Here is a 25,212-nt window from a genome sequence, read left to right as displayed (position 1 = left end):
GGGTCAAGGTGGCCGTGCTCTCTGCAAAAGGCAAACACACGTTCAGCATCAACTTCTCTCCTCTCAGGCTCAGTATCAGCTTTCAGTAAAAGGTGTGCTACAGCAGCATCTCTGGCAGGCAGGATCTTCTCTGGCAGTATCTTGCTCAAGATAATCTGGGGTGAAGGAACTCTCCTGACAAGTGGTCAAGTGGCAGTCCTTTTATACTATATCCTATCTAAAGAATTTCCAACATCACATTAGGAATGTTTGATATAACCAGTGAGCATCAAAATGCTAGGCTAAGATGCAATAATAATAAGGTAAAACTACAGCACAGACCTCACTGTTTTGGTTATTGTTCTTCGTTTGACCTTGACATTTAGATAACAAGGCAGTTGTTTCTGACTGATATCGCTTCAGGTGTCTTGTTGATGTGTATATCTAAATGACTTGACACTTTCACAGTTCTTGGAAAGTTAAAGGCAGATCACATTTGTTTAAAAGGCAGACATGATGATTTTGCAAAAATATAGAAAGTGGAGTCTCGGCCTTCTTAAAATGGAGTCGGGCCTTCTGTGTTCACGTCATTCTATCAGAAAAGAGTGGGCACAGTGTAATTACTCCCCAGGCCTTATGCTTTTTTAGTGCCTTGGGCTCAAGCTGCAACATTATATTTCCTCAATCAAATGTGCTCTGTTTATTAATGAAGAGGTATCTGACTAGTTTAATTCCAATATATGGTGCCACACTGCACATATCCTGACCTGGACTCCTCAAAAAAACATCTGATATCCATGTCTGCCCCAACTTTCATTCCCATCTCATTAAAAAAATAATATTTGTTTATGTCAAGGGTTTTCCTCCTAATTTACAGCACTCCCAAATCATTTCAATTTTACATTTCAAGGTGTTGAAAATTCCTTTAGTACTCATACTTTTTACATAAGCTGTGACACCATTGGATCTAATTTTATGAGCATCATACAAACCCCTGATTACGGCCCATCTGCTACTGGGCCACATGGTCCCTCATTTCTTTGCCCTACCCAGATTGCAAAATGCGTTCTTTCAGCTTGGAGTTAACAAAAAACTACTCATTCAAAGGCCTACTTCTTTATCGCCCGCCGGGCTCAAGATGTGACTTTTTACATTTCATTCATGCTCTGGTTCAGGGAGGGCTTGTAACAGCGATTCTACAGTTCTAGGTGATTTTAATTTTCATCTGGACTGCACAGAAGATAAAAATTAACCCTGGGCGGAGTTCGTGGAGTTGCTCTACGCGAAACTGCGCGAAGTGGTAAAATAATTCCGCCGCACTACGCAGATCTGCGTGAGCAGCATAGTTTGCGGTGATTGCACAGTACTGGATGCTTCTCCGCACTGTACGATCATCGCGAACGGCACCATACACAGCGCAAGCTTTCCTTTTCTGCCCCTTGAGTAGATTTTTACTCGAGCTGCAGCTTGCTCCAGGTGAACGGGCTGTTTCTAAACACGAGCGTTCACGAGCATACGCGACCACTCGCAATGAGAAACCTGACCCCCCTCCCCCGCGTTGAGAAATCTCACCGGGAGTTTTATTTTCCACGCTCGCGCTCACCAACTTAGTGTTGACGATCGCAAACGAGGAAAAATCTTGCCAGGAAGTTGATTTTCCTCGTTCGCGCTCGCCAACTTGATGTTGGTGAACACGAGCGAGGAAAAAAACTCCGCTCCGCTGCACGAAGTGCAGTTTTGGGGAACTCTGTGATCTCCGCGTAACGCGGAGTGCGGAAAACTCTGCAAACTCCACGAGCGGAACGGAGATCACCGCCTAGGCGTAATAAAAATACGGAGGCTATCCTAGATATTATGAATGCTTTTAACCTCACCAACTACTACATCAGCCCACCCTTGGAGCTGGTCATATATTAGATGTTATCTTCTCCAAAAACCGGTTCATCTCTGTAAAGGAGTGTCTCCCGCTCACGTGGTCTCACCATAAAGCCTTTGTCTTTGAATTAACTGTTCCCTCCCCTATTCAATTCAGGAAAGTAGATTCTAACCCCACTCCACACTATCTTTGAACAAAATATACTTACCAAAGTCCCAGAGAACAAAGGATTAAACAACAGTCAATACTTCTGTGAGAAAATAGCCTCCTACTTTTGTGATAAAGTGGGACAAATGTATAACCAATTGACTTCTTTCTCAACTGTTGACCCCCAATAGCTCTATCTTCTACTAATGACTCCAAACTTCTTGGTGGTAGCTCCTTATCAAATTTCAGTCAATTCTTGTGTACCATGGTATCAGAAGTCCTCAACTTGATTAATTCCACCAAATCAGGGTCACCTTGTGACCCCTGCCCCCTATTATTAAATAGATTCCTGTTTCCATTGTCTCATATCTCACTAACATCTTCAACAGGATGTTCAGCTCCGGGACATTTCCCAACTTGTGGAAAAAGCATCTATTTTGCCACTCCTCAAAAAGCCTAATTAAGACCCAGACAACCCAGCAAACTATCGTCCAATTTCCGGGTTACCATTTCCAGCAAAAATAGTGGAAAAACTAATAAATGCACAATTGGCACAATTCATTCAGTTAAATCATTTACTGGACCCCACACAATTCGGCTTTAGGGCCAAACACAGTACAGAGACGGCACTGATAAAGACTACAGAGGAGTTAAGAACCATCCTGCACAAAGGTGGCTCTGCGGCACTCATCCTTCTGAACCTGTCTGCAGCTTTTGACATGGTCGATCATGCCACTCTCATTGATCGTCTAAAAGAGCTGGGCATTTCCAACAAAGCTCTTGCTCTGCTTCAGTCTTTTTTAATGGTCAGAGACCACTCAGTCATGCTGGAGAATTTCTCATCAAAGTCCCTTTCTCTTCCATGTGGGGTCCCCCAGGGCTCCTCTTTGAGTACTTTGATCTTCAAAATTGTGTGTAGAATTTGTGCCTTCACTGTAGAACTTAGTGATGTCGTTCTATGACATGGAATGACATCCCTGGAAGATTCTGAGAAGAGAGAAGAGAGTTAATGAAGCTGGAGGTTGCTCTATGGATGTGTTCCTGTACTTGAATGAATAAAGGACTTTGTTGAATAACCACTGCCTCTGTGGTTACTACATTTTTGTTACCGAACTGGCCTCTTTGATCAGATCTTTCAGGTTCTCTCCTACTTCCTATGCCGAGGATACAAAGATTGTTGTGTCGGCCTCTAATAACGCAGATGTCACTGTTTCTCAGCTTCATAATTGTATGAGAGCTGTTAGTCAATAGATGGGCAAGCATTGCTTTAAGTTGAACTCTGATAAAACCGGGGATATACTCTTTGGAAATAGCCCAAATTTGTTGCCCAATCACGCTAGGAACGCTCCCTATTCCGGTTCAAAAAGTAAAAGATCTAGGCATTCTTATAGATGATAAGTTGAATTTTAATAAACACACCAGTTCAGTTGTCTCTTCCAGTTTTGACACCCTGAGAACTATTAAGAAGATCCTCCCTTTAATTCCTCTTACTTAAAGAAAAACAGTTATTACATTACTAATTCTTACCAAACTTGACTACTGTATTAGACATTATGTCAAGCTTCAAAAACAGTACATGAAAAAGTTACAGAGCATGCAGAATGCAGCTTTGAGACTTATTCTTGATCTTCCAAAGTACCAACCTGTCTCTGCCTCCATTAGGGGACTCCACTGGCTTTCAGTGAGTAACTAAATTAAATGTAAGGCTTTGTGCCTCACCTACAACACCTTACATGACTCAGGCTCCTGACATCTTACACAATCTCTCACCTGGTACATACCCAGTAGAGATTTACAATCTAAAAGCACCATGATGGTCTCTCGTCCCAGTTTTAAGAGACTCAAATGGGGGGCAGCTGTTTCTCCTTGGAAGCCCCCACACTCTGGAACGGTCTGCCTTTAAATATCAATGCTTCTCCCACCTTATTAACTTTCAGGAAACTGCTCAAAACGTGGTTCTTTAACACCTATTACTCATTTCTTGCCAAACTGCTATACCTATTTGCACCAAGATACCCACGGGTATTCGTGTGCATTAGAAATTGCTTAACATAACATTTCCCTATACTGGCATGGGGAAAACTTACAGTGGCCCCCATGCACAGTGAGAAATGGGTTCAGGAGTGTTGTTATTTTGTTTTAATGAATTACATTTAATTTTTAAACAAAAACATTTACTGATTAGTGCCAGGAAAGTGCTCAGCATACTGTTTAACATTCTATGAAAAACATCAATAAATGCACAGAAAGCAGTGAGAACTCTGCCAGGCACAGGGGGGATCTCAAAGTATGACTAGTATTCTGTAATGGTGAGGTCTGGGCTGACATTCCAGTTACCCATTAGAACTTGTTGAACCTTTGTGCGGTTTCATTCCTTGTTGGAATGCCCTTGTTTGACAGATGAGTTGCTGCAGTCATTGGACCTTTTACACTGCTGCACAGTGCCTGTATGTAAACAATAAATCTCAACTGTGTCTTAAGTATATTTTTAGTCACTTACTAAAAATACTTTGGCCATGCGCTTCAGGTACTGCTGAACTGTCGTTCAGTGTCTTCCCTCTGGTTGGTGCAGGTTGGTGTATAATTTCAAAGGGGAAGTTTACAAGGTTGTGAAGAATGATATTTGGCAGTGTCGAACAGCAGCGAAACAAGTAATTGAGCTGTCACAGTGAACAGCAGTATTGGTGCATTGCTATATGGCAGCAGCAGTGTACAGTCAGAGCGCATGCGCATGGGTAGGACCATCAAGGTGGAACTTTGTTCTGCGCTGCATACTAGTTGATGCAGACGGCCATCGTTACAGGATCTTTTGCCAGACGCTTCACGTTGGATGTCGGACGTCTTTATGCAGCGGACATTTTGGAGGTTGTGGATTGGTCACGTTCAAGATATCCCAGGCGACCATCTTATAAGTGTAAAAGAGTTACAGCCGGCACTGTTTAGTGTGCAAAATTGGCGGGGCATGTCTTCTGGATATTCCAGGCTTAAGTGCTTCAGTATTTCAATTGCATGGTGATGCGCACACCAGCATCTACGTGGCAATGTGCATCGCCAGAATAATAATGACACAGTGATATGCACACCTTCTTGCAATTCATATCTTCATCAACAAGAGTCTGGTTTTCACCAGCGTGGTGACACGCACACCCACAAGTGTCTCATAAGGTTCATTTTTATGCTTATTTAATAACGATGATGCGCACACCATTGTTTTACCGTAGTATTGGTGTGTGTTGACTATAACTTGTTTGAATGTCATACACAAGCATTGCAAATTATTTCTATTTGTCCATAATTTTGGAACGAGACACTGAGTGAGTGTGAGAAACTGGACTGGAGGAGTTCTGGGTATTAACTGAGAAAAGCAAATTTTTATCTGGTTAATATATTGTCATGCTGTCGGTAACACCATGACCATCTTTTTTTAGAAAAAACTGGAACTATATTTTGATGTTCAGTCTAGTCTGGTTGTTCTTCGGCACAAATTTCTTCAAAAGAGAACAGTTGTCATTAGAGTATGTCGACACCTTTGTTTCTGCTCACAGGTGGTTGATCACAAACTGTCAATTTGAAGAGTTTCAGAGACTGGCATATATGTAAGTGCTCAGACAAGAAAATTCAACAAAAATTATTGTCTATGGGGAATCCATCTTTGGAGGAAACTATCCGCATGGCTAAAAACATGGAATAGTCTAAGGTTTCGGTGAAAGAGTTGGAGAACAAGAGTGATGAGACTGTTGGTGCAGTTCGGGAAAAGGAACTTAAATCTAATGGGGTGTAATGTCCTAAGAAAAAACCTTTTCTCAGTTAAAGTAATATTTATTTAAGATGTGGAAATGCATCTCACACTAAGGTACCAACTTTTGCCTAGCAAAAAATGTCATGTGTATAGTTTGTGGTCAGAGTGAGAAGCATGGTGGAGGCAGTGTACAAGTGAGCAGAAGTCAAGTCACTACGTCTAATGTTGCAAATGTTCAGGATGTTCTCATGAAGACCAAGAAAAAATGCAGAATATTCTGGATGATTTGAGGTATATGGTGCTGGTTGTGAGTGAAGAGCTGGTCATGGTGGGTGATGCATCTACTTGCATTGATCTTTATGTTGAAATTGGTGTTGGAGAGAATATTTTGAGGTTACTAGTAGATTTAGGGGCAAGGATTACCATTATCACCCAAGAATTATTCAAGGAGCCGTTGGGTGGTCAAGCTTTGAAACCTCTTGACAGAGCTCCCATCTCTTATGAGGGGCGTAAGATAGAGTTAGCTGGATTTTTCCAAGACATTCTGGAATTTAAGGGGAGGAAAGTTCTTGCAGAAGTCTAGGTTGCCATCAAGGGTTTGTCGATCCCAGGGTGGTTTCATCAAGGGCTCAACAAAATGGTTCTAAGGCCCTGTACTAAGGAGCAGGTTAGCGTTGTTGACTCTACTGATTACATCAAAAGTATTATCCAACAGTTTCCCCCTTGTTTTCAGTAGGAAGTTGTCAAAAGATCAATAGTTTTGTCCAGGAAAAAAAAGGTGAAAGACAGTGCTATTCCTTTAACCCCTTCGCTGCCAGGCCTTTTCCCCTCCTGTGCCACGCCCTTTTTTGGCTATTTGGGGTAGTGTGCGCGCTGAGGCCCCTGTAACTGTTTGACCACATAAGGTATCCACGCCAAATTTGCATCCTTTTCTTCCAACATCATGGGGATTCTAAAGGTACTCAGGGTTTGTGGATTCTCCTAGAGGGGTCACAGAAATGAGCCAAAATACAGCAAAATTTTGTTTTTTTTCTGAAAAATTGGAAAAACGGGCTGCAAATGAAAGCATCTGGGTTTTTCCTTGCAAATGTAATCAAAAAAGGATTTGTGGGGTTGAAATCACCATTTTCCCAGCTTTTCGGGGATACCAGACTTTTGTCAGAAACCCAACATTGTTTACACATTTTTGGTATTTTTCTGGGACATAGCCTAATTTTGCTATTTTTTGTGCTTTTGACCTCTTTCCAGTTAATGGCAGAAATGGATACAAAAGCAATAATGGATCCTGGAAAGCTATACATTTTCGAGAAGAAGATAACATTCTGAATTCAGCAAGGGGTCATTTGTGTAGATCCATCAAGGTTTTTTTATAGAAACTAACAGTTAAATATAGGATAAATTGAAAATTAGTTGAAAAAAAAAGCCTTTCGTGTCAACGTTTTCACCTGTAACTTCTTCTTATTATGACAGCTCTTTGAAAGCAATATACCATTACATCCGCTGGACATTACTGGTTGTGGGGATATATAGGACTTGTAGGTTCACCAAGAACCCGACGAACCCAGAGCCAAAAACTGAGCAGCAACTTGCAATGGTTTTTTATTATGTACCGGGTATATAGTAATTATTCTGTAAAAATGTGTACATGGAAAAATCGGTATGAAAAACACCTATGTATTTCTGAAATAGGAACAAAATATAGAGTTTAGAAACAGTAAGCCGGCCGGAAAGGTTGTAGGCGAATGGTTGTATGGTTGCTGAAAGTTGCAATAAAGGTTTTTGAAACTTTAAAAAAAAAAAAAAGAGTTTAGAAACAGTAGATATTTGCACATTTCTGAAATTGGGAATACTCATACTAGCATGAGAATTATCAGTCATTTTTTAGAATGACTTCTTTTTTACACAATATCTTTCATTTGGAAGGCAGAAATGCATCGAAAGTCAATAGATAATAACAGTTCCTTTACAAAACTGAATTACCCTAAGTCTCCCGATAAAAATGGTACCTCACTTGTGTGGGTAGGCATAGTGCCCACGACAGGAAACGGCGCAAAACGCAACGTGGTCACAACTCAATATCGCAGTGAAAATTTACCCTTTTTTGGCAAAGTGCCTAGCTCTAGTTTTTGAACTCTAGCTCTGCTGGCACCTTGGGAAACCTAGCAAACCTATACATTTTTGAAAACTAGGGGAATCCAGGATGGGATGACTTGACTGCCTCCCACCAGGGTCTGTTACCCAGAATCCCTTGCAAACCTAAAAAATTGTCAAAAAAACCACATTTTCCCACATTTCTGTGGTGGAAAGTTCCGGAATCTGCGTGGATCCACAAATTTCCACCCACCTTGCGTTCCCCAAAGTCTTACGAGAAAAACGGTACCTCACTTGTATGGGTCGGCCTAGTGCCCGCGACAGGAAACGGCGCAAAACGCAATGTGGTCACAACTCAATATCGCAGTGAAAATTTACCCTTTTTTGGCAAAGTGCCTAGCTCTAGTTTTTTAACCCTAGCTCTACGGGAACCTTGGGAAACCTAGCAAACCTATACATTTTTGAAAACTAGACACCCAGGGGAATCCAGGATGGGGTGACTTGACTGCCTCCCACCAGGGTCTGTTACCCAGAATCCCTTGCAAACCTAAAAAATTGACCAAAAAAACACATTTTCCCCACATTTCTGTGGTGAAAAGTTCTGGAATCTGCGTGGATCCACAAATTTCCACCCACCCCGCGTTCCCCAAAGTCTTATGAGAAAAACGGTACCTCGCTTGTGTGGGTCGGCCTAGTGCCCGCAACAGGAAACGGTGCAAAACGCAACGTGGTCACACATCAATTTCGCAGTGAAAAATGACCCTTTTTTGGCAAAATGTCTAGCTGTAGTTTTTGAACCCTAGCTCTGCGGGCACCTTGGGAGACCTAGCAAACCTATACATTTTTGAAAACTAGACACCCAGGGGATTCCAGAATCGGGTGATTTGACTGCCTCCCACCAGGGTCTGTTACCCAGAATCCTTTGCAAACCTAAAAAACTGTAAAAAAAACCACATTTTCCCACATTTCTGTGGTGGAAAGTTCCAGAATCTGCGTGGATCCACAAATTTCCACCCACCTTGCGTTCCCCAAAGTCTTACGAGAAAAACGGTACCTCACTTGTATGGGTCGGCCTAGTGCCTGCGACAGGAAACGGTGCAAAACGCAACGTGGTCACAACTCAATATCGCAGTGAAAATTTACCTTTTTTTGGCAAAGTGCCTAGCTCTAGTTTTTTAACCCTAGCTCTGCGGGCACCTTGGGAGACTTAGCAAACCTATACATTTTTGAAAACTAGACACCCAGGGGATTCCAGCATCGGGTGATTTGACTGCCTCCCACCAGGGTCTGTTACCCAGAATCCATTGTAAACCTAAAAAATTGAGAAAAAAAACACATTTTCCCCACATTTCTGTGGTGAAAAGTTCTGGAATCTGCGTGGATCCACAAATTTCCACCCACCCGCGTTCCCCAAAGTCTTACGAGAAAAACGGTACCTCACTTGTGTGGGTCGGCCTAGTGCCCGCGACAGGAAACGGCGCAAAACGCAACGTGGTCACAACTCAATATCGCAGTGAAAATTTACCCTTTTTTGGCAAAGTGCCTAGCTCTAGTGTTTTAACCCTAGCTCTACGGGCACCTTGGGAAACCTAGCAAACCTATACATTTTTGAAAACTAGACACCCAGGGGAATCCAGGGTGGGGTGACTTGACTGCCTCCCACCAGGGTCTGTTACCCAGAATCCCTTGCAAACCTAAAAAATTGACCAAAAAAACACATTTTCCCCACATTTCTGTGGTGAAAAGTTCTGGAATCTGCGTGGATCCACAAATTTCCACCCACCCCGCGTTACCCAAAGTCTTACGAGAAAAACGGTACCTCACTTGTGTGGGTCGGCCTAGTGCCCGCGACAGGAAACGGTGCAAAACGCAATGGGGTCACACCTCAATTTCGCAGTGAAAAATGACCCTTTTTTGGCAAAATGTCTAGCTGTAGTTTTTGAACCCTAGCTCTGCGGGCACCTTGGGAGACCTAGCAAACCTATACATTTTTGAAAACTAGACACCCAGGGGATTTCAGGATCGGGTGATTTGACTGCCTCCCACCAGGGTCTGTTACCCAGAATCCCTTGCAAACCTAAAAAATTGACAAAAAAAGCACATTTTCCATACATTTCTGTGGTGGAAAGTTCCGGAATCTGCGTGGATCCACAAATTTCTACCCACCACGCGTTCCCCAAAGTCTTACGAGAAAAATGGTACCTCACTTGTGTGGGTCGGCCTAGTTCCCGCGACAGGAAACGGCGCAAAACGCAACGTGGTCACACCTCAATTTCGCAGTGAAAAATGACCCTTTTTTGGCAAAATGTCTAGCTGTAGTTTTTGAACCCTAGCTCTGCGGGCACCTTGGGAGACCTAGCAAACCTATACATTTTTGAAAACTAGACACCCAGGGGAATCCAGGATGGGGTGACTTGACTGCCTCCCACTAGGGTCTGTTACCCAGAATCCCTTGCAAACCTAAAAAATTGACAAAAAAACCACATTTTCCCCACATTTCTGTGGTGGAAAGTTCCGGAATCTGCGTGGATCCACAAATGTCCTACCACCCAGCATTCCCCCAGGTCTCCCGATAAAAACGGTGCCTCACTCGTGTGGGAGGCCCAAGTACCCGTGACAGGCAAGGCCCCAAAACGTATTGAGGCGACATGAAAATTGCCTACCTCAAAACGACCTGGTTTTGCAAGGGGGGTCACCTGGGTTTTTGGCCCCGTGCTCGGCGGCAACCTAGGGGAACCTACCAAACCCACACATTTCTGAAAAGTAGACACCCGGGGGATTCCAGGGAGGTATGGCTTGCATGGATCCCCCAACGTTTCCTTACCCAGAATGCCCTGCAAACCTCAAATTTAGCTGAAAAAATCACCTTTTTCACACATTTTTGTGTGGGAAAGTTGTGGCATCACCGGGCTGACACAAATTTCCTACCACCCAGCGTTCCCCCGGGTCTCCCGATAAAAACGGTGCCTCACTCGTGTGGGAGGCCCAAGTACCCGTGACAGGCAAGGCCCCAAAACGTATTGAGGCGACATTAAAATTGCCTACCTCAAAACGACCTGGTTTTGCAAGGGGGGTCACCTGGGTTTTTGGCCCGGTGCTCTGCGGCCACCTAGGGGAACCTACCAAACCCACACATTTCTGAAAACTAGACACCCGGGGGATTCCAGGGAGGTATGGCTTGCGTGGATCCCCCAACGTTTCTTTACCCAGAATGCCCTGCAAACCTCAAATTTAGCTGAAAAAATTGCCTTTGTCACACATTTGTGTGTGGGAAAGTTGAGGCATCACCGGGCTGACACAAATTTCCTACCACCCAGCGTTCCCCCGGGTCTCCCGATAAAAACGGTGCCTCACTCGCGTGGGAGGCCCAAGTACCCGCGACAGGCAATTCCCTGGTGTCTAGTGGGCTTTTTGCCACCCCGGGGGGTAGATGGGGGGCAGAAAGGCTGTAATGGTGGTGGGGGGGGCATTGGTGTGCTCTTTGCGGGCAGCCCCCACCCTAAAAATAAAACTGAAAACTAATCCCTGGTGTTTAGTGGGCTTTCTGCCCCCCCGGAGGGGCAGATTAGGGGCCAATGCCCCATCTGCCCCCCCGGGGGGGCAGAAAGACTCTAGTAATTGGGGGGGGGGTGGGGGCATGGGCCTGCCCGTTTTGGGCAGCCCCCACCCCTTTTTTTTTATACAAAACTTCCCTGGTGTCTAGTGGGCTTATTACCCCCCGGGGGGCAGATTGGGGGCTAATGCCCCCATCTGCCTCCCAGGGGGGGCAAAAAGACTACATTTCCCAAAAATAAACAGGGGGGAGCAAAGGCCCTTGCCCAAGGAGCCGCTCCGCCCTCCCTGGTGTCTAGTGGGTGGATCCCTGCTTGGGGATCGCCCTCCTGTGGTGATCCCCAAGCAGGGATCCACTGGGGAGGGGTACCATTGGAAAGGGGAGATTCTCACCTTTCCAACGATACCTCTCCCGTCTTTCTACGTGCTCAGGGGGCTGAGATAGCCCCCTGAGCACGTACAAAGTGAAACCTGAAATGAGCCTCTTGGCTCATTTCATTTTCACTTGCACTGTAATGACGTCGGCGCGCTCGTCATTACAGTGAAAGGGAGGTGGGGGGGGGGGGCCTCGGGTGCTGGGGAAGCTCTTCCCCAGCTCCCGAGGCTATTTTCGCAGAAAGGGAATCCCTCTGGTGCCCGCACCAGAGGGACTCCCTAGGGTATGCCTCATGACGAGCTGGACTCGTCATGGGCACAGCGCGACTGTGCTCCATGACAAGTCCAGCTCGTCATGGGCATACAAGGGGTTAAAGCATAAGCTTAGGAGTGTGCCTTTTAGTGTAAGAGAACGTTTGGAGCAAGAACTCAATGAATTGTGTGCTAACGGCATTATAGAACCCGTCAAGTCAAACCTGCGGCTTTCACCCTTGGTCGTGGCAAAGGAAAAAAATGGAGATCTACGAATTTGTGAGGACCTACGGAGCTTAAATAAAAACATCTGGGTAGATTCGCATCCCCTACCTAAAATCACAGAATTACTGACGATGGCAAATGGGTCTAAATGGTTCACAAAGTTAGATCTCGCTTCTGCGTATCATCAGGTGGTGCTGATGTACTGAGCTTTTGCAATACAATTTTGAGGTGGTGTATCTGCCTGGAAATAAGACTGGCAGGGCAGATTTTCTGTCATGGTTTCCCATTGCTGGTGCTGATTCTGATTCACTGGAGGAGGAAGACCGGGTCGATTGCTTTATTGCGTCTATCGATGTTGAGAATGTGTGCTGTGAGTCAAATGGAGTGGAGGAGAGAACTGGCCAGTGATCCGGTTCTTGGACAGGTCATGAAGTATGTCAAAGAAGGCTGGCCAAAAGAGAAGAATGTGATGTTTCAGTTCCAAATGTATGTGAAATTATGCTAAGTACTTTTTGGTTTTTAATGCGTGGGGAAAGAGTAATACCCCCTGAAAGTTTGAAAAATTAAATAATGAGTGGTGCACATGAGGGAAATTTAGAGAAGACATTTACCAAATGGAGAGCGAGAGATGTGTTTTGGTGGCCATACATGGACAAGAAGTCGATGAGTTGTTTGAAAATTGTGTGGTTTGTGGTTCAAAGTAAGGGTTTCGCCCATGCAGCCCATGCATTATCCTCGTAGACCATGAGAGAAAGTGGCTATCGATTTGGTTGGACCTTTCAACTCTTTGCCTGTTACGTCCATATTTGTGGTGGTGGTCATAGACTACTACTCCAAGTGGCCAGAGGTTTGTTTTATTGCAGATTCTTATTCAATTTTTTTTATTGATTTTCTTAAGGACATTTTGTTAGGAGAGGGGTTCCCAACGTGCATTGTTCCAGATAATGGTGTATACCATGTTTGAGTGCAGAATTTCAAAGATTCCTGCAAAATGGAGGAATTGAGCATTCCAAGAGTTCATTATATCATCCACAAATCAATGGGCTTGTGGAATGCATGAACAGGGTGTTAAACAATTGGGCTAATGCCAGCAAGTGTCTGGTGCAGAACGAAGTTCATTCTATTCTCTGGTTTTACAGCACTACTCTGCAATCTTCTACCAAAGTGTCACCTTTTTATTTGCTAAGAGGCAGGAAGCCTTCTACAAAAATATGTCCAGGTCGGATCAAGATAAATGTCATGGAAGGTGTGGATGATTTTGCAAGGTTGAATGTTGGTAAAGCTCAAGAATGACAAAAAAGAATATTTTGACATAAGAAAAAAGGTGGTTTCGCAACATGTCAGAGTCAGAGATGTAATGCGGATTACAATTCCAACTTACACCAAGAAGGGTTGTTTGAAGTATTTTGAACATTTGGTTGGAGACAAAATTTGTGGTAATGCTGTAAGGGTGAAAAACAAGAATTGGTGGAACCTTGCCAGGGTTGTGAAATTGCAAAATCACCAGGAATATAAAGAGGGAAGTAGCATGGTAGGTTGCGGTGAGAGTACAGAGAATGTCAGTGTTGGTTTGGCATCCAAAACCAATAAGAGTAATGAGGAGGTCCTCGTTGGTCCACAGAGGAGTAAGCAACATTGTGATGTTCCAATAAGATTTCGCTGATCCTATTTCATGGTTCTCTTTGCTTGTCTTCTGTATTATCTTGCTCAAATTTTTTGTATTTACATCCTGTCATAATTAGTGAGTCTCGCCCATAAGGACTCATTTGTTTTCATCGTTACACAATTCACTACTTCAAGTTTGTATATTTTTATGTATTTCTCTTATTTGTTTTAAAAAATATATAATTTTCTTGTTTTCATTTATTCTTCATATGTTGCTTATGTTTTTATTTTTATTGTTTTTATTATAAATAAGAGGGAAGAGATAATGTAATGGTGAGGGCTAGGTAGACGTTCCAGTCACCCAGTAGAACTTGTAGAACCTTTGTGCGGTTGCAATCCTTGTTGGAATGCCCTTGTTTGACACTTGAGTTGCTGCAGAGTGGCTGGATCGTTTACACTGCTGCGCAGTACCTGTATGTAAACAATAGCTCTCAACTGTGTCTAAAGTATAATTGTAGTCACTTACTATATAGTCCTTTGCTTTGCTGACGTGGTTGGATGGCTGATCACTCACTGATTTTTATTTGATGTGTAGGTTGCTAAATCTAATCCATGTAATATGACTGAGAAATACAGAATTGCACAATGTCACTTTTTCATTTTTCATGTTGCTCTCCTAGGAGTTTGCAGGAGAAGGCCTTCGAACATTGGTTCTTGCATATAGAGACCTAGAGGAGGACTATTTTAAAGGATGGTTCAAAAGGCATAAGGAAGCGAGCACTGCTTTAAACAACAGAGATGAAGCTCTTTCTGCAGTGTATGAAGAGATTGAAAGGGATATGATGGTAAGTCAATATAAAACAAGCTTTCATGTGACTTTGCTGAAAGAATAGTCTTCTGTGTTTTTGATTTATGTTTTGATTATCTTATTCCAATCAAGAGTCATAAAACAAAGGGGATATCCCACTTGCCAGGCATTACAAAGAATTAAGAAGGGAGTAAATATCACAAAACATAAAGATCCCAGAAAGCAAGATTAATCTTGCCGATGCAGTACTGTATGGATAAGAACCTGATCATTTATTAAGCTCACAATGTCTATTCCAGTGTCAAGAAAGGTAAAGCATTTGATTCCAAAAAGTGTAATGCCAAGATGGGCCTAAATCTAAGGAGCCATGCTGATTACAAATCTACTAGAAATTGCACAGGTACATCTACAAACAACAAGGGGAAGGGCTGCCAAATGTAAAGAATTGGGGTTGGCTACGAGATCATATTGACTTAAATTGTCAGGAAGTCAAAATTACCCATATGTTTCCCTCAAGGCTAGCCTTCACTCTTTGAAGCGGTCTTGTATTCAAGATCTAATAGTTGCTTTACCACAGTTTAGGAGTTTATGGTCTATATATATTAAACTGCTATATTTCCAAACCAGAAACATAGAAAACTTCAGTAGTTAAATTTCATTTAATTGCTGCACTAAACCTGGTACTCATCTTAATCCATCTTGGCATTTTGGGGAAATACCATTCTGTTGAAAGAGTAGGTGTAAGAAATTGGTTTATAATGAGGGTGTCTTGTTTTCAGCGTTTATTTTTTGTGACTTACAGTGGCTATTTCCCAGTATTTTCACAAATCAGTGCTTGTTAGTGTTTATATATTTTGGTGCCACAAGGGCTTGCACACATCAGTGTCTTCTAGTGCTTACAGTAGTTGAACCATCTCTAAACACAGGTGATATTCATAACACATTTTACTTGCTTACTTTTTCATTAGGTATATAATTGCTCTAGTGTTTCCATAGGAGAGCTAAGCAAGTTGATAATTTTCATCAACTGCTGCCTGACGTACAATAAACACACAGCAGAAGACCTCCTGTGGCGCCAACCAGACAGGTATGGGGTGAGGTACAAAGAAACTAGGATGACCCTATAGTATTCGGAAGACCTGCAGGCATGGTAACCCAAGCCCCAGACAAACAGAAGGCCAACCAACCGAAGTATGATGGAACAAAGCATGTGTCTTTACCACGCATGCCTTCACCACAAACGTTTTACCATGCATATGCCTTTACCACACATGGCTTTACAATGGAAATCTAAGTTTTTTACAGGGACGGATGAATCCATTATGTGTATGTGTGTGTATATATATATATATGTGTCCACAACTCCCAGATAGGGAAAATCAGGATCGCACTCCGTAGTTCTGATACAATGCTTTTATTTCAAGTTCGCCCTAAGCAGAGAAATCCATAGAAATCAACGCGTTTCGGTCTTGCCACAAGACCTTGATCACGACACTGTTTATCACAATGGAACTCGCATAAGTACCGGCATTCATAGAACACACCCCACTTCCTGTCACGTGAGGATATGAGCATTGTGGGAGATGTAGTTTGCACAAAAAACAAATAATTTAGCAATTGTATATAGATCAACAATAATAACATGTGTGTGCTCACAAACATCCATATTTTGCGAAATCCCCCACTTCATTCCGATTAAAGTACATTGAACAAATTTTATTTTCTAAATTCATTTGCACGAATTGAACATGGCACCATAATGCGGATGATTTGCCCGCAAGCTCATTTTAGAGACTGTGTTATCAAGTTTAACCTGATCCCCATGCAATTATATTCCAAATTGATAAAGGAGTTAAATAATCACCTGCACAGGCTGCATCCCTCTATACAATATACATGTTTTTATATGAAATGAGACCCCTCCAGTGGGGTGTGAGCGCATAGCATTAGGACCAGGCTTAAACATTTTTTTGTTTTTGTTGTGTAATACCACTATGGTTACCCTGTTATATCGTGCGGGAAAGAATTTAAGAATACGAAGGAATACCAAAATTACCACGAATAAGAATAAGAATAAACATGAGAATAAGAATAAGAATAAGAATAAGAATCAGACCACCAATCTTATTGATCAGACAAATACATTCATCAAAGAGATATGTCCCTCAAATCATATGTCACTGAAACAGCAAAACAAGAATCACTCATGGTTCAAGTCACAAGTGGCTGTACAGATTATCAATATGGGCTCAGAAGAAGTTGTTGGATGAGGATGAGGTGAAATATTTGACGGTTCAATTTCCTGTAACTGCGACTATTTATTTCCTTCCAAAACTTCATAAGGATTCAAAGAGGCCACCAGGGAGACCTATCTTATCCACCAAAGGAACTCTTTTGGAACCAATATCCAATTATATTGACTTTTTTCTGGCACCTTTTGTTTGCAATTTGAGTTCATATATAAAGGATACCACTAATCTTTTGAGAAATTTACAAGATACCCCTTGGCAGGATAGCTATCTCCTCATTACCATGGATGTCATTTCCCTGTACACTAACATTGAGAATGAGATGGGAATGAAAGCAGTGGAATTTTTTCTATAAGAAAGAAACATTCACTACAGCGATCATAACAAAATGTTGCTGCAAATTATATCCTTGTGTCTCACGAAAAATATATTTGTGTTTGGGGAGGAGATCTACCGCCAGAACATGGGTACGGCTATGGGTTTTTCCTTCAGCCCTATTTATGCTTGCCTAGTGATGGGTTGGTGGGAGAAAGAAGTAGCCTGGCACCCTCAGCATGATCAATATGTCAACAAAATTGTCCTGTGGAACCGCTTTATTGATGACCTGCTTTTAATTTGGGACGGGACCAAAGCGGAATTTGATAAATATTTCCTTATTCTGAACTCAAGTATGTCAAAATTGAAATTCACTTGTGACATAAGCAAAGAAAAAGTGATATTTCTGGACACGGAAATATACATTAAGAATGGTCAAATTGAGACAACTTTACATCGTAAAGCTACAGCCACAAATGCGACATTGTTGGCAACTAGCTTTCACCAACCATCACTCATTACGAGCATACCGTATGGTGAATTCTTGAGGATCCGGAGGATCTGCATGGAACAAGAGGAGTGGAGAAACCAAAGTTTACAGACAGCAAGGAGATTAGAGCTGCGAAAATACAATAAAGCATTGGTCAAAAGGTGTTGGCAACGGGGGAATGAGAAATCAAGAGAGGAATGTTTGAAGCCCAAACAAGAGATCAAACCTGATGCTGAACCCATAAGAATGATTATGGATTTTTCGAATGATGCTAAAAAAATAAGCAAAATTATCAGAAAACATTGGAAATTGTTACAAATGGATGAAACTGTTAGTAAAATCATAGGCAATCATCCCTTAATTACATATCGCAGAGCTCGGAACCTCAAAGACAGGTTGATTAACAGCCATTTCCAAGGCAAAAAGAATGCAAGTTGGTTGAAAACCAATGGTTTTATCAAATGCCGGAAGAGCAAAGGCTGTGAAATTGCCAAACCTACTACAGAGTTTATTCTAGCAAATGGAAAAACCTGGCGAATTTAACAGCTCATTTCGTGTAAAAGCCAATTCACAATTTATGTTATTGAGTGCCCGTGCAAATTAAAATATGTTGGCAGCACTACTTGTGAATTAAAAAACACGGATCTTGGAACACACAAGGGCTGTAATGAACAAAGACACTACGAATGCCGTTGCTAAACATATGGGACAGGTTCACACAAACAATTGGAAGCTTTTGAAATTCTACGGCATTGAATCAATTCCATTGTCTATCAGAGGTGGCAACAGAGAGAGAATTTTACGGCAAAAGGAATCTCGCTATATCATCAAAATGAGGACATTAACACCTTATGGCCTGAATCAAAGTGAGGAACTGTACAGCCACCTGTGACTTGAACCATGAGTGATTCTTGTTTTGCTGTTTCAGTGACATATGATTTGAGGGACATGTCTCTTTGATGAATGTATTTGTCTGATCAATAGGAGTGGTGGTCTGATTCTTATTCTTATTCTTATTCTTATTCTCATGTTTATTCTTATTCTTATTCGTGGTAATTTTGGTATTCCTTCGTATTCTTAAATTCTTTCCCGCACGATATAACAGGGTAACCATAGTGGTATTACACAACAAAAACAAAAAAAATGTTAAGCCTGGTCCTAATGCTATTCGCTCACACCCCACTGGAGGGGTCTCATTTCATATAAAAACATGTATATTGTATAGAGGGATGCAGCCTGTGCAGGTGATTATTTAACTCCTTTATCAATTTGGAATATAATTGCATGGGGATCAGGTTAAACTTGATAACACAGTCTCTAAAATGAGCTTGCGGGCAAATCATCCGCATTATGGTGCCATGTTCAATTCGTGCAAATGAATTTAGAAAATAAAATTTGTTCAATGTACTTTAATCGGAATGAAGTGGGGGATTTTGCAAAATAAGGATGTTTGTGAGCACACACATGTTATTATTGTTGATCTATATACAATTGCTAAATTATTTGTTTTTTGTTCAAACTACATCTCCCACAATGCTCATATCCTCACGTGACAGGAAGTGGGGTGTGTTCTATGAATGCCGGTACTTATGCGAGTTCCATTGTGATAAACAGTGTCGTGATCAAGGTCTTGTGGCAAGACCGAAACGCGTTGATTTCTATGGATTTCTCTGCTTAGGGCAAACTTGAAATAAAAGCATTGTATCAGAACTACGGAGTGCGATCCTGATTTTCCCTATCTGGGAGTTGTGGACACATTGTAACGGTCTGGCTCGACCGTCAGGATACCGCACTGGTGTGCAGCGCCATTGCCGGCCGACGAAGGGAGCCAAGTGGTGATATTCCTGTCACGTGAGGATATGAGCATTGTGGGAGATGTAGTTTGAACAAAAAACAAATAATTTAGCAATTGTATATAGATCAACAATAATAACATGTGTGTGCTCACAAACATCCTTATTTTGCAAAATCCCCCACTTCATTCCGATTAAAGTACATTGAACAAATTTTATTTTCTAAATTCATTTGCACGAATTGAACATGGCACCATAATGCGGATGATTTGCCCGCAAGCTCATTTTAGAGACTGTGTTATCAAGTTTAACCTGATCCCCATGCAATTATATTCCAAATTGATAAAGGAGTTAAATAATCACCTGCACAGGCTGCATCCCTCTATACAATATACATGTTTTTATATGAAATGAGACCCCTCCAGTGGGGTGTGAGCGAATAGCATTAGGACCAGGCTTAACATTTTTTTTGTTTTTGTTGTGTAATACCACTATGGTTACCCTGTTATATCGTGCGGGAAAGAATTTAAGAATACGAAGGAATACCAAAATTACCACGAATAAGAATAAGAATAAACATGAGAATAAGAATAAGAATAAGAATAAGAATCAGACCACCACTCCTATTGATCAGACAAATACATTCATCAAAGAGACATGTCCCTCAAATCATATGTCACTGAAACAGCAAAACAAGAATCACTCATGGTTCAAGTCACAGGTGGCTGTACAGTTCCTCACTTTGATTCAGGCCATAAGGTGTTAATGTCCTCATTTTGATGATATAGCGAGATTCCTTTTGCCGTAAAATTCTCTCTCTGTTGCCACCTCTGATAGACAATGGAATTGATTCAATGCCGTAGAATTTCAAAAGCTTCCAATTGTTTGTGTGAACCTGTCCCATATGTTTAGCAACGGCATTCGTAGTGTCTTTGTTCATTACAGCCCTTGTGTGTTCCAAGATCCGTGTTTTTTAATTCACAAGTAGTGCTGCCAACATATTTTAATTTGCACGGGCACTCAATAACATAAATTGTGAATTGGCTTTTACACGAAATGAGCTGTTAAATTCGCCAGGTTTTTCCATTTGCTAGAATAAACTCTGTAGTAGGTTTGGCAATTTCACAGCCTTTGCTCTTCCGGCATTTGATAAAACCATTGGTTTTCAACCAACTTGCATTCTTTTTGCCTTGGAAATGGCTGTTAATCAACCTGTCTTTGAGGTTCCGAGCTCTGCGATATGTAATTAAGGGATGATTGCCTATGATTTTACTAACAGTTTCATCCATTTGTAACAATTTCCAATGTTTTCTGATAATTTTGCTTATTTTTTTAGCATCATTCGAAAAATCCATAATCATTCTTATGGGTCCAGCATCAGGTTTGATCTCTTGTTTGGGCTTCAAACATTCCTCTCTTGATTTCTCATTCCCCCGTATATATATATATTCACTGAAAAAACCATAGGTTTCACACACGTTATAGTTAGGAATTAGCATTTAAAAAACCTTGCAAATTCACTTAAAAAACCATAGATTTCACACATGTTATAGTTAGCTGGGCATTTTCCTCGTGAAAAACCAATGAAATTCCCCCGTTATAGTTAGTGCAGGCAACTATAACTCACGCGACCGTAATCCGCTGCTGTTGACGTCAGATATTACATCACTGATGACATATGTATTTTTTTTTTTTTTGTTTGCACACCGCGCGCCCACGTTATGCAGTTCGCGGAATTTTTCCGTTTCTACCGTACCCACACACTACACGTACTCCGCTATTTTTCCCAAAAAAATTAAAGGAAATTTTGGCCCTTGGGGGTGCTTCTGGGACCCCCTGACAAAGGCTAGGGGGTCAGGAACTGTCCACCCTGCCCCCTTTTCACGTTCTCCACCTTTGTTTTTCAGATATTACATCACTGATGACATATGTGTCTTTCTGAAAAAAAAATATTTGTAATATATGTATAGCTAAAGATTAATGGAAGAAGACATGGGTAAATAAGTGTCTAAATACAGTGATGTAATATCTGACGTCATCAGCAGAGGATTGCGGTCGCGTGAGTTATAGTTGCCTGCACTAACTATAACGGGGGAATTTCAATGTTTTTTCACAAGTGAAATGTCCAGCTAACTATAACATGTGTGAAACCTATGGTTTTTTAAGTGAATATATATATACTTCACAATTTGTCACATGTAGCCGATCACCCTCCTAGCGACGCCAGTGCCCGTTTGTGACACCCGCTAAGTATTTCAACAGAGGTCAGTTTAGGAGCTCCCAAAAGAAGACTGCAGCACACCGAAGGACAGCACAAAAGTTTATTGTGCCACAAACAAACAGTTCATTATTAAGCATAAATAGACTTAGGAGACTTCAGAAGGAATGCTGCTTATCCTCACTTTATCTATAACCAATGTGAGTTGCAAGCTCTTGTGTGTAACCAATGCGGATTCAACAGCATCAATACTATGGGATTGCCTTGATCGAGAATTTGTGGTTTAGAATTATGTTTCCACACAGTAATTAATTGTTATTTATTTTGCAATTGATTGACAAGGCTATTTATGCTTAATAATTAATTTATTTTACATTGTTTATGTACTTTTCCTGATGATCAAATTGCAATGTTTTCACTTTCTATGAACGCTGCCCTGTATTTCTACGGGTGGTTGGGTACAGGTCACCAACTTGATAAAGGCTTTTCCGCAACGCGTTGTGTGTTTGTGACACAATAAACTTTAGTGCTATCCTTTAGTGTGCCGTGGTCTTCTTTTGGGAGCATCCGAATTGACCTCTGTTGATATATATATATATATATTATCCACTGGCGGTCACCAGTAGATAGTTATAGTTAGGACATATTTTCCATAGGAAATCCGCAACATTCTATTCCCAATAAGTCTGGCGCCGATTGATGAATCTTCGCGAAATTTTCCAAACTACCCTGAAAGTTTTGTGGTGATTCGTCAAGCGGGGGCCGAGAAAAAAGGGGGGTCCCAAAACGCGTTTTCCCTATGCAATTTCCCATTGGATCTGTTGTTGCAGCTACAGCCCGAACCGCTGAACGGAATGACACCAAATTTGGCAAAGAGGTAGTCCTCAGTTCAGACTCGTGCCATTTGCATAAATGGTGTGAATCTGTTCAGTAGTTCCTGAGAAAATTAAGGTAAAAAAGTTAGTGATATTAATGGCCGCGGAGGATCCGCGGACCGTACACGCACCGTAAGCGCACCCTCCCCGAACCAAGCGCGCACCCTCCCGATCACGCGCTGAATGCTAATTGGCTGTCGAGTGTCTCTCTACATTCGAAACCAGGAACTGTTGGCGGCCATTTTCTGCCTCGGTAGAAGCGAGGCTGAAGAAGCAAGGTAAATAAGTGTGTAAAACATATAAAGGGGGCAGAGTGGAAATACTCTGACCCTCTAGAGGTGCTTAGGGGGTCCCAGAAGGACCCCCTGGGTCCCCCTTTTTTAAAATTAAAAAACCGGCGAAATGCGCGCATGGTGTGCGCATCCTATCGCGTTGGATGCACGGATCCTCTGGCGGTGGGTTCGCGGATCCAAGGGAAAAAAAATGAATTTGTTGGGAGATAAAGATTAAGCTTAAGTGTTTTGTTCTTGAGTGGCTCTAAAAAGAGCCGTTGTGTTCATTGAGAGTTTTTTAAGTAAGTACCTATACAGAGTCTAAGGTTGTTGAGGACGACTCTGTTTCCTTCATCAGTAAAGTGTACTCCTTCTCCTATACATCTCTTTCATATGAAAGCGCAGATTGTTATTGTAAATGGACCCCATTCTGTAGTCTCAGAGAAAAGCAGAAACAGATTTATTCACATGTTTCCTAGCTTTCTCAATCTGTGGACAAAAATGATCGGACCAGTTCCATTTCTGCCTTTGGCATATGTTAGAGTACACAAAGGCAGTTTTAGGGAAAAGTGAAATCAGTTCTCCAAAGGTGTCCTTCATAAGCATTTCCAGACCTACCCAAGTCAAAGTGCCTAGCTCATTGCCACCACAGTGCACTATTATGAGGTCAGGGTGTTGGATTTGCATGAAGGATTTCACCAATGGCATCAATTGGTGCCACTTTAAGCCTCTCTGTCCAATCCATTTAATGTCTACATTTGGCAAACCTAGGTCTTTGTGAATGCCTTTGTTTTCTGCATACCTTTGGCTCCAGAAAATGTAGCTGTGTCCCACAATCCACACTGTAAGCATCTTGTAAGGAGGTCTGGACGCACTCAGATGGTCTCTGTAAATGAAATGGCAGTTTGGAAAGTAAGATGTTTCTAAAATGGTGGCTAAGATGCAATTTTAAAAAAAGACAAGAGATCATTGGTTGTTTATCAACCTTCTACACTGAAAGGTAGGGTACATATTTCTGTTTTTTAAACGCATGATTCTTATTGGTTAACAAAAACTGATTGTAAGTAACATTATATATGATAAGCTGATATGTTGAGAAGTCATGCACACTTGCTGTTTTGATTAGCACCATTGTGTGTGCTGAACTTGTGACCTGTGTGCTCAGTACAGTGTTCCATGACCTGTTTCTATGGTAACGGGCAGAAGGCAGATTGGGGGCAGGGTTGAAGTTTATGTCATTTGGAAAGGGTTGAAATGTTTAACCAATAGAAACGTGTGTTTGCTTTTGAATTTATGTGGGAAGGAATGTGATTTGATGTTTACATGTATATGTGTGGAAAATGAGAGGGAAACTTTGCCATTCTTTGGTTCTGCTGACAGGTGCACAGTGCAGAGATTCTGTATAAGAAAATGTGGTGTGTGACTGATATCTGGTGTGTGACTGATATACTTCTTAATCTACAAAACATCTTGAAAGGTGAGTTATTTAATTGTGAGGGGATGTATGTAGACTATTTTTTTTTAATCAGAGTAATGTATTTCTTCTGCTAAAGTGTAGGGAATACTTTTTTTTCTCTACAATCTTATTGACAGTGTGTGTGCATGTAGAAACCATTTTGTGATAAGGATTTGTTTTGTTCATGTGTTTGTAGAGAGATAACTATGCAGTTTTTATATTTTGGTAGAATTAGAAACCAGTCATTGTTTATGAATTTGTGAAATGAGTTATGTTTCTGCAGTAAAATGTAGTACTCCTTGTAGATGAAGAAATGTGTTTTGGTATAGTGCAAGGGATAGTGTTGTTTGTCTAGAATCACACAGAGAGCCTGTGTGCATTTGGGAACCACTGTGAGAGAAGCATTTAGTAATATCTTGTATTTGCTGACAGATAACTCTTTTAAAACCTGTCATGTTGTCAAGTTTTAGTAGCATTAGAAGCCAGTCTTTGCTTATGCGTTGATTAAATGAGCCAGGCTTTTATAAAAAAGTGCACTTTTGAAATATGCACATTGTGTGCAGTTCCCTTACCACTTCCATAGTAGTAAATAAGGTTTGGTAAAATCGTAGGGATAGTGGTTGTTGTCTAGAATCACACTGTGAGTCTGTGTGCATTTGGGAACCAATGTGAGAGAAGCATATGGAAACATTGTGTATTTGCTGACAGATAACTATTTTAAATCCTGTCATGTTGTCAAGTTTTAGTAGCATTAGAAGCCAGTCATTGCTTATGCGTTGATTAAATGAGTCATGCATTGACACTAAAGTGCAGTCATGAAATCTGTAGATTGTGTGCAGTTCCCTTACCACTTCCACTGTAGTGAATGAGTTTTGGTAAAGTCCTAGGGATAGTG

The 25,212-nt window shown here is 41.6% G+C and overlaps 1 protein-coding gene across 1 annotated transcript in view; it reads left to right on the top strand.

Moving 5' to 3' along the window:
* The window catches only part of ATP8B4 (ATPase phospholipid transporting 8B4 (putative)), a 3,731,093-nt gene that overhangs the window by 2,501,490 nt on the left and 1,204,391 nt on the right, over positions 1-25,212 (top strand). The window contains exon 17 of the mRNA XM_085644229.1: positions 14,522-14,686. Coding sequence (XP_085500355.1) covers positions 14,522-14,686 — 165 coding nt within the window. The remainder of the gene's footprint in view (positions 1-14,521; positions 14,687-25,212) is intronic.

The sequence above is a fragment of the Triturus cristatus genome, chromosome 3_1 (assembly GCF_964204655.1).
Source record: "Triturus cristatus chromosome 3_1, aTriCri1.1, whole genome shotgun sequence".
NCBI lineage: Eukaryota > Metazoa > Chordata > Amphibia > Caudata > Salamandridae > Triturus > Triturus cristatus.
This window is presented reverse-complemented; position numbering and strand designations above follow the sequence as displayed.